The sequence below is a fragment of the Gadus chalcogrammus genome, chromosome 18 (genome assembly GCF_026213295.1).
Source record: "Gadus chalcogrammus isolate NIFS_2021 chromosome 18, NIFS_Gcha_1.0, whole genome shotgun sequence".
In the NCBI taxonomy this organism is placed as follows: domain Eukaryota; kingdom Metazoa; phylum Chordata; class Actinopteri; order Gadiformes; family Gadidae; genus Gadus; species Gadus chalcogrammus.
This window is the reverse complement of record NC_079429.1, coordinates 10,814,944-10,825,858: the sequence shown is the minus strand read 5'-3', so window position 1 is coordinate 10,825,858 and position 10,915 is coordinate 10,814,944. Positions and strand designations below refer to the sequence as shown.

At 42.1% G+C, this 10,915-nt stretch overlaps 1 protein-coding gene across 1 annotated transcript; it reads right to left on the bottom strand.

The window, feature by feature from the left end:
• Nucleotides 1-257: 257 nt before the first annotated feature.
• On the bottom strand, nucleotides 258-3,198 carry LOC130371603 (dickkopf-related protein 1-like). Its single transcript, XM_056577430.1, has 5 exons — nucleotides 2,782-3,198; nucleotides 2,479-2,620; nucleotides 1,896-2,147; nucleotides 1,672-1,778; nucleotides 258-1,545 (listed from the first exon to the last, which is right to left on the bottom strand). Exons 1-5 carry the CDS (start codon nucleotides 3,001-3,003, stop codon nucleotides 1,390-1,392), a joined length of 879 nt encoding a protein of 292 aa, XP_056433405.1. The 5' UTR covers nucleotides 3,004-3,198; the 3' UTR covers nucleotides 258-1,389.
• Between the last annotated feature and the right edge of the window lie 7,717 nt (nucleotides 3,199-10,915).

Genomic DNA, 10,915 nt, shown 5'->3' with positions numbered 1-10,915 from the left:
TTATTTGTTAACATGGAACTATACTTAGTAAGTTATAACTTTTAATGATAAGAGTAACAGAATGTAGCCTTTACTGCTGGCAGTATAGAACAGATTAGACTCTAGAACATTCCAGACAACAGTAACCTTGTAACTCCTCCTTAATACTTATAATAATTAACAAATGGGCCATCTCGCCTTGTCCCTTCAGTTGAGACTCCTTTTGAAGACCTTTTTTAGAAAGACAAATAGACAATAAAGTCAAAGTATAGGGCAGGACTATCGTTTATTTCCAATAGAAAAAATACACAAAATTTACATTTGCAACAAACTATACACCAAATACGTACAATCTTCTAACATGGAATTAGAAGCACCTATTGAAAAAATTGTTATTAACATTGTAAAAAAAGATCTGGATTTAAATGGAAGATTTCATAAATACTTTCTCATTTTGTCATGAAAAGGCTTGACATTTGGATCATAGCTGATTGTAATTGTTCTATATTATAAGTGATCTTTTGTAGTTATTGTTTAAACTTCAACAGGACAGTGAAATAAAAACTTACATTACAATTTGCCCAAACTCAACCGAGTTCTGGCTATTATTTACAGTACAGTAATTTACTGTAGTATACCTTTATTTAATTTAGTTTCACAGAGAAACAATCCTATTCTACTCCATAGTAAGCTTATGACACCTTAAGCAATGATACATCCCCAAATTAATGAATCTGCCAATGTCAACTTGCAGGGACAGAAGATGGCTGAAACAAAACACCACAGACGGGTGTTTTCTAAACCAAGGAGAGCGATAGTGGTTGAATATAGACCAAATGTCTCCAATGTCTCCTCAAAACATTAAGCTGATTGCTAGCAATATGCCTTCAGCCCAGGGTTTGGAGAGAACTAATTAGAACACTAAGTAGAGAATCAAAAATGTAATGAAAAAATAAAGTCTCTTTTATTGTGTATTGTATACTATTACAAATAATGTCATTAAATATTAGGTAGTATCGTGCCACTATGCATACTTCAGTAAGGAATAACAATTATTTAGAGTCTATCATTCATGTGTGTGTGTGTATTTTTCTGCCTCCCTTTAGTGCATGTTTGTGTGCGATTCCAACTTGTGTGTACTGTCCACATGTGTGTACTGTGTCTCTTGGATGTCCGGCAGGCATGTGTTTTTGTCACTATCAGGTGTGTGTGTGTGCGTGTGTGCGTGTGTGTGTGTGTGTGTGTGTGTGTGTTTGTGCGCGCCCATCTGTGGCTCGTGGTTGTGCGTGTGTGTTTATGTATCTTTGGCTCGTGGGTGGGTGTGTGTGTCTGTGTGTGTATGTGTGTGTGTGTGTATCTGTGGCTTGTAGGAGTGTGTGTGTGTGTGTGGCTTGTGGGTCTTGGTTCTGCTCAGTGCTGCTGGCAGGTATGGAGGGCCCTGGCCGCCTTGTGCATCCGTTGCTCCTCAGCTCCTCTTTGCGTCCGACAGGCTAACCCCGCCCCGCAGTCGCAGCGCTGGAAGATCTCCAAACCAAGCGCGCCTTTCTTACGGTGTTTCGTACAAACCTGGAATCACGAGAACAACGCATAGGAACTAATGTTAGTGAACAAGTCCCAAATCAATACCTTGAATACTCCCGTTTGTAATAATGAGTGCGTTGGCTTGTGTGTGTGTTGTAGCTCTCCGCTCACCTGGCCTTCTCTGAGCACGGGTTTGCAGATCTTGGACCAGAAGTGTCGCGCGCAGCACAGGCCCCCTGAGCAGTCACTGGAACGCAGACACCGTTCTCCCTCCAGGCCTGCAGGGGAAGAGTCGGCCGTTAGACTATAGTCCACCGCAAGCTACAGCCACGAAGTCCACAACAAAAGAACTACAGAAAAGACGGTAGAAATAGCTTTATAATAGGCAGACCCACCTCTGGGGGGGGGACTATGGGGGTCCTTGGTGGAGGTTGAGTGTGTGGTGGAGTTCTGCTCGTCTGGTCTGTTCTCCTGGCTGTTCATGCTGTGGCCACTAGCCCCGTGGCTGGGGCCATGGTTATTAGGGCCATGGTTACTAGGGCCATGGTTATTAGCCCCGTGGCTACCAGCGGTGCTGCTAACGGAAGCGCTGGGCTCCTCTACCGTGAACTGCTGCACGATGTCCGAGTCCATGGGAAGACACACACCTGAGGGAGGGAACAGGAGCGGTGAGGAGGAGCAGGAAATTGACAAGAGGAGGCTTACATGCTACAGTGGCTTAAAAGAACACACATGCACGCTCACACACGTAGGCTACTTACACTCGTATATTCACCTGGTGCCTTTTTTATCGAATTACAGAAAACTAAATTAGATTTATATATATTATTTTTTCTTTTTGTTAATATTCCTGGATAAAATGTGAGTTTGTCAATTCCAAAAACCTTAACAGGTTATTTTATCTATTGCGTGCCATTAAAAACTAAAAAGCTCATTGAGTCAAATCCATTAAACTGTAGACAGCGCCTTCCATCTTACCGTTGCTGCACTGGTTTCCTTGGCAACACATGGAGTCGCGAGCACATCTCTTCCTGCGCCGCTTGCACGGCAGACAGGCTCCGCGCGAGGCGTAGCAGAAGCCGTGCTCCCCGCACTCGTCATCCGCAGAGCAGGCCAACGCCTGGCGGGAAAGATTTATGTTACCTTAACGTCGAAGGTTGGTTTATTTTTAAACATAAAGGTAACTAGTCAATTAGGCAAATTAAACAAACTTTACAACTTAGTCTATCAACTTTGAAGAAATAAAATATAAAATAAAAATAATTAAGAGAGTGAAATTACCTGAATGGGATCAATCAGTAAGTTGTGATGCCCTCCGTCCAATAAACCGAACTCATCTGGACTCGAGCTCGCGTCTTGTCCCGCACCGTGAATCGGGGTCCCCGGTCCAGGTGCAAGGTTCTTTATCGCATTGGAGTTGAACATCAGAGATCCCGAACAAAGTGCACTCAGGAACATCACCGGCAGATACGCCGTAGCGAGGAACACCGATGACTGAATCATGTTTTCAAGAGAGTTGACTGTTGTATTATTTGATATAAATCCTTGTATTTAAGGACGAGGTATGCCTATAAATCTGGCTAAGTGTCGCACCAAAATGACGCAAATAGATCCTTCTCTTGTAAACAACGTTTTAAACGCTCAAAAATGGAAATCCAATACTTTGTCGATGGTTCACCGCTCGGTTTGTGACCTCAAACACACACACCGCTCACCAGAGACTGACTGATGTTGAGGAGCTGCCGCTGCTTTTATACCCGAGCCCAACTGTTTGTTTTCCCGCCCCCGGTCATGTGTAACAAAAAGGGGAGATGGAATTTCAAAGGGAAACGTCTCTCTTCCCAGCGGGTAGGCCAGCATGGGATGACCAATACACACACACGCACGCGTGCGCAAACACGTACACACACACACACACACACACACACACACACACACACACACACACACACACACACACACACACACACACACACACACACACACACACACACACACACACACACACACACACACACACACACACACACACACAGATAGATAGATAGATACGATGAATCATTGGCCCGGACAGGAATCTATCTTAGCCAAATGCCCGGCAGTGTTTGTGTGCAATTATCCACCAGGATCCCCGACGTCTTAGATCAAACGCGGCATTTGAGTTCCTTGGCCTGAAGTCTCATATATTTCCAAGTGTTGTTCATATGCTGATATGGGTCATATCACAGCAGGTGTATCGATGCGACAAGTCGGCCTGTAGCCTACATTGATATTGCATCTAAGGTCAAGGTTGGCTTTTGAGTTGTATATTTGCCGAATTGGTTTAATTCGGTAACTATATGAAGCCCAGATTTGTAAAGGCCACAGTCTTCCTGCGCGTAAAATAGGTTCGCTGGACTTTTACGCACAGCAAGCATGATCACCAATATTCAATAAAAACGTTCAGTTTGTGCGTATATAATCTTACAACGAATAGTCAACCTAAATCAGATGGCATATGTTGCTTACAACTCATCATATCGATCGTCTATACAGACACATAACGCGTGTATGTGTTTTATTACAATTGGAGCATACTGCCACGCAACGCGTAGATTGCTGACAGGTAGGCCTACCAAGTGGCACAGCCGGGCCGACAGACAGTCTTTAGTGGTCCTTAATGGGTGATCATTCAGTCGTCCCAATCACCCATTAGCATCGTTTGATCCCTAATTGTAACGGTGGGGGCTTGTGAAACGCACGGGGGTGATTAGAGCCGCGCGGTGAAGATCAAAGGGTCATCCCCCAAAATATGCAAATGTTGAAACGGTTGAGGAACTTCTAAGGGTTTTTGGTATTGTGTGCAATGAATGCTGTTTAATTATTACTCTTCAACGAGGAATTCCCATCCGAAGTGACCTCGTTTTTGTGTCCTGCTACAAATAGTGAGCTATTAATAAGGACTTCGAGAGGAATTTGTGAATCAAAGCCAAAGGGCTGAAAAAAACAAACAAAAAAACCCACATTTTTTCGCTGCATCTCATGACGCAACAGGCCAATACAATACCGCATAGCCTATTTAATAGATCGAAAGGATTTAATACAAACACATACAACTACACAGGCTAGGCCTACAACATTATTTATTTTAGCGGGAGAAGGACTTAATGTTTGGCAATAATCTGAAGCTTTGTTTTTCTATTATCTTCTATCTACTGTCTAACACGTTAAGTAAGCAGAACCTCGATGAGTCAACAATTGCCCACCTCCTTGTCTGCTACGCGAGTGTGCTAGGGGTCGGGACCCCCTCCCAAAGAGCACACACACACAGGGGTCTTTTGATGTCCCCAAGCAGAGCTAGCTCATTACAATGGGACACTATAACAAGACAAACCTTCAGCGCACTTCATTAGCCATCCATCGGCACACATGTATCCCCGATCCCTTTGTGTCCGCGCCGTTGTTTTAATTGTGCAGCCGAAGCCCTGCAGTGAGTAAACCAGCTTTGGTGCTAAAAAAAAAAAGCCCCCTTTGATGATCAAACGGGGTTCGACCTGGCGGTTCTAATCGGTGCTCGGTGAGTATCCATACACCTCACCAAACAGCCCCGTTTTCTTATCATCGGCCCCTTATTAGTAACCTGCTTAATACTGATTCAGGCGCTTTTTTTTTTTTTTTTACAACACACATTTGAAACACAAAAAAAACAAAAGGGACTTCTTCGTTAACTACAGCAATAGAAAACGTTGTGCACCAAAGAGAGGCAACAATGCTGAGAGATTGGTTGATTGCTGCTTTGAAGCAGAGGACAACAACGACGCGTCGAATGCGTTTGGAAGAAATGTCTTGTTCCCCTTTGTGGCCGGTTGCTAGGAACTGCACGTGATAGCCCGCCAGAATCCCGCGATGTCTGCTATTCAAGTTGAGTCGTCTGTGTTCGTCTGACAAGAACATAATACAGCAAAGTGCGCTTGTGATGAAAGAGACGACACTAGTCTGCATGCCTAATAGAACTGCAGCTGGTTTAGATGTCAGGGAAGGACATCTCTGGAGTTTGACGGTTTTAAAACTTTAATTAGCTGATTTGACAAAGTACTAAGTAGGCCTACTGAGGCCTTAAGTAGACACCTGTCTAAAAAAATGTGAAATTATAAATGTATAAAACTGCATATCAAGGAAATACATACTCCATAATAAAATCGTAGAGTAAACAGTTAACATATATTGGGTGAAAAACAACAACAATGAACAGAAGGAATGAATAGTGATCAGATCACTGATATTGTACTAATTTTATTTTATTATTCAGATATTTCCTACAAGCATATGTACAATTCAAGGGCTAAATTACAGCATGCATGACAACATGGGTTTAACTTAACACTCTTTGTAAAATACTAAATATTTCTGTATAAATCTGCATCTAAACCGCTTGGTTGTGAATGAGTCGGGATAAGTGAGGTGCCGGATTCTATATAAAGTAACACAATATTGAATTTCTTCAGGGAATCCTTTTTTAAAATGTTACCGATGGTCAAATTAAAGCCATGGGCCGAGATGCAGCGAAGATAAGTGAACGTGTGAAGGGTGTGTGAAGGGGAAATGAACGCAGTAAAGGCATGAAGAAATGAATGAATGACATATTCAACAAATTAGGAAACACACACACACCCTATGCCCATTGGGTGTCTTTATCCTGCGGTGTTAAAGTAAAGCCACTCTTTGAAGTTCTGTAATGAAACACTGGGTAAACACGAGTACCCAGTGTTCAACAGATGAAGACCACCACTGCCTCATGAGGGCCCTCCATCTTAGATTAGGGGATTCATCAGAGATGAAGATGGGGGGGGGGGGGGGGGGGGGGGGGTAAGTAAGGAACACTTACTGTTGCGGACGGGGGACCGAATCAAATATTTCTCTGTTTATCAAAGGCAGCACTAATGGGGAAATTAGCATGTAATAGACTTCAATGAGAGGAGCAGCTTTGTGGATTCAGAGGATTCAACCCTGTTTACTGAGGGCCTCCCGTGGAGTGAGGAGACTACCAGGGGTTGATGGTACGGAGGGCCTTCTCCTTCTGGAACTACTGCTACTAATGGAGGATTAATAGGGCATTAGAAAACATCACTCAACGCTTTTTTACATTAACGCAAATGTTTGTTGGTGGAAAATGCAGATATATTACATATATTTTTTAAAGAAATGCAAATTACAACAGAAGAAGGCCTACCTTAACAACCCTGTTGTTCCACCACATCACTTGGTTTGATTATGGTCTAGTTCAGGTTGTGTCTAGCCAGAGCCCAGATCAACAGTGGGAAGAAGATATACACGTACATCATTATCCATGAATTGGTTCTAGGCAAATAAAACTAAAACTGATGCAGTTTTGTTTCGAAAGTTAGAGATTCTTTATTGTAAGAAAAAAGTTCATATAGAAATGGCTGGACAATAGAAAAGCAGCAGAGGTCAGACACACTGAATTACAACACCTGTGTTTAATGCCAGCATGCCATGCAATATCGCTATCACACAGGCGCATACACACACATGGGGTTCCACTCCAAAGGGAGATATCAATCATGGGAAAATACAGTCGTCTATACTGCTGCCAGCAACAATAAATACAGCTGTGAAAAATACAACACTTTAATTTTTCCTCATTAAGGTCAGAGTTCACTTCACATATTTATTCCGTCGGAGAGAGGAGTTTGGGATATTGTGGCCCATCTAACCTTTCTCCAGTGTTCATTGCCCTCCCTTTTATTATATTATATTAGTTTGGGGCCTGGTGGGTGGGGGAGGGGGAATGTGTGCGTGGTGCGTGTGTCTATGTGTGTGTGTTTATGGTTGGGGGGAGGGGTTGTGTGTGCGGGATGTTCTCCATCTGCTATATGAACATAATGTAGTCTTGCCCATTCATTCCTATGACGGTAATTTTGCAACCAGAACACCACAGGTGTGATAAAAGTTGACTAAATCATTCAAATTCAATTAAAGTTGTGATCAGGAATTTATCTTCAAATGCCTGGAGGAAAACATAAGATCTGGAGGCAATCAGATGAAAATCCCATATTGATGATTTTGCATTAATTACAACTTATGCTAAATCATCACTCCGATTTGACCCGAACACTGGAAGAAGGTTAAAAAACCAAATACAAACTTGCCACATAGGATAAACACCATTTTGCGATGAAACCCTTTACCGATCTTCCCAAACTGTGATCCGAAAGCTATCCTGGGTTTGAGAGCGATTGCTTTTTTATTTTTTACTGCACAGCCTTACGTTTTAAAGAGTAACAAATACGAAACCACCGATGTCACAAGCCAATAGCGTTAGATACAGTGGCCGCGTTGGCATATTCTCACCAGAGGAGGCGCCGTTGTTCAGGTTAGATTATTACTCTTCGGTTTAAACGGTCTCAAACCAAAGACTCCAGCATCCCCAAAAACGATTCCAGCTGACCAACAAGTAACAACTACGTGCTTTCCCACTTTAAACGAAAAACAATAACAAATAGGCTACAACACAAGGTCATTTATAACAGAAAAAGCTCCAACAAATCCAATCTTTCAGGGACGATGGGAGACTTTTCTGGAAACGTTATCTCATATTCATTGCGAGGGTTTCGAGGACTCCCATTGAACTGACCGTAATGGGGGTAAAATACGCCACCGATAAGGCACTTCACAATGTCGCCAAACTGAAGATGACAAGATCAGAAAACGGTGGCAATCTCACAGTCATGCACAAGTTGAGTTGACCTGGTAGGAGTTGTTTGAGAAGTATTCTTTTTATATTTTTTAAATAAAGTAAAACACAGCAAGATTTTGAGGCCCTTCTACCAGGTCGACCGTTGTAGACAACTATCACAACTAACGACAGGGTTTACACCATCAACATAAAAAGTTCAGCATTCAAACAGTAGCGTGTCTTTGTGTCATAAACAATTTCCCAAATATAACCAAATGACACTCAAAAAGTCACTTCATTGTACAAATACAGGTTACCACAAAATATCATCACAAAATCCGATTGTACATAAATATTTAAGATCTGGTTTAACAATAAATTAAAAATATCCAGTGAGAGTAGAACTGTAACAATAGTACAGTCTTTGTAGTTGAGTTCTTGGACGTCCGTTGAGGTTGAACGACTGTATGACGCTTCATCAAAACAAGTATTTGGGCTTGGTGGTTACTTGTATTAGAGCGTTTACACAAGAACAAAAATATATCTTTAATTTACTCTTTGGAATAAGGACACTTTGTCGACTTCTCTTCCAGAGAGGGAGGCGTATATGTCCGCTCTAAGCTATGGTTGATGTGTAAAGTCAACAAAGAGGAACATATCAGCAATTATTTGGAGCCTAAAGCCTAAAGTGTGGCGGATTTTTTAGGCTACGGTGTAACTCTGCCCTCTAGTGGAGAGAAGTAATTAATTGAAAGCAAGCGTAATTGAGCCTTTCTTCCACACAAACCCAGAAGCTCACTGTATTATTAATACGATCAAACATAAGGTTTAACCAATTACATGCAAATTTAATTTCCACTTTTCTAAAGATATATTGTATAGCTTATACATCATTAGCCTACTTGGGCACACACCTCTTTAAACGAACCACATGGAAAATTACCGCATCACAACCTGTAAAACAAACTTCACAAGCAAACTTAAATGAAACCGTGATGGAAAATGTGTGATGAACTCTGTGTGTGCATGTGTGGAATGGAGTGTGTTTGTGTGTGCAATGGCAAAGAGAAACAAAAACACCAACACATAGTGATTCATGTAACATTAGGGGTTGACACAAAGGGAATTTTCAAAACGATATTATAAAGTATTTATCCTCTGCCATAACTGCTGTCAACAAGTTTCAATGGCACAGAGCATCAGCATTGTTAGCTGTCCTTTTGTCCTCTTTGGATTTCCATAGATACTAGGAGCTTTTAAATATATTTCAGAGAGAGAGAGAGAGCGAAAGAAAGAGAGAAAGAGAGCGAGCAAGTGTGAAAGAGAGAGAGAGTGAGGGAGAGAGAGAGAGAATTAGGAGGTCAAGGCATCTTGGTGACCCAGAGGTTAACCGATTGGCTGTTTATCTCCCAATCAAACCCATTTCAATATGGGTTTGAATGTCCTATATTTGTCCTTTAATTTCTGCCTGACTGCCCGTCCATCACACCATCTCTGTAATGTGGACATTGTTTGTCTGTTCAGTATGCTAATTGGGTTGTAATTGTAGATTGGTGGTTGGGTTACCAAATCTGTGAGATGAAGGCCCTATTCACAGAAGATCTATATTCTACAACCTTTTTGATGTAGGCACAGCATGGCAATGTTTCAGACACAATTGCATAAACATCGCCTTAGCTTTATATGTTTGGAAGGAGAAAAACGTTATTTTTATCGCAATCTCACAACCTTATTTAATTTGCGATTTGATGAGAGATTCAAAACGCTTGTGTAATTATTTTGCCTAAGTTTGAGGAAAAGGTTTGAACAGATAATAATTGCTTCATCCTTGTAATAATGCTTTACCACCGTATCGTTTGCACTGGGTTTCAAGGCAAAGGTGTAAATAAGAATAAATCTCAATAAACTTTCTGTAAAATGTTACAGACAGAGGCATGCTGCATAAAGCACTTTTGGGACGTGATTGATGTTTTAGGAATGAATGTAACCTAACTCGATTCATCAGCGCGTGAGCCGCTGTGTGTGTGATGTGCTGGCTCGGGCTAGCCACAAATAGCCAGTATGCTAATCTCTAACTAGGATGAACAGTCAGGCTAAAGGATGAACAGTCAGGCTAAAAACAATACAAACTGTGATGGATTTGACTAACAGCAAAGTTCAATTTGATTGGCTGTCCAGGATCTTTTTGCTAGGATGATATCGACGATTAAGTCCCAGGCAAGAAGAAAGCAAGTCTGGGTAGGTGAACACATCACACTCATAAATGTTCTCCCTCTGGACCAGTGGCCCAGAATCCCCTTCCCCCACCTGATGGTGGCCGCCGGGAGTTCTCCGTAAGTACTTTGTTGGGAAAAAAAACTAAAAAGTTTGGAAACACAAAGTTGCTACAAAAGTTTTCTTTCTGGTTGGCTGACGGACGTTAAAAACTCCTTTGCAGTACTGCAAGGCATCCACGAGAGCCTTCGCTAAACAATGCTTGTAGAAATGGGAGAGGGTCTTTAAGCCACTGTTATTGGTAGAGTCAGAAGGTAATCAAAGGAGAGGTGACCGGCTCTTTGTCCCAAATGGAGTACCACTCTTTGTGGGGGGGGGGGGTAGGTTTTAGGCTCAAGGGATGGAAGTGTGTGTGTGTGTGTGCGTGTGATCGTGTGTGTGCTTGCGAGTGTTTGTATTTGTGTGCAAGTGCGTTCGCGCATGTTTGTTTGTTGTTTTGTGTACCTGTGTGTGTGTGTGTGTGTG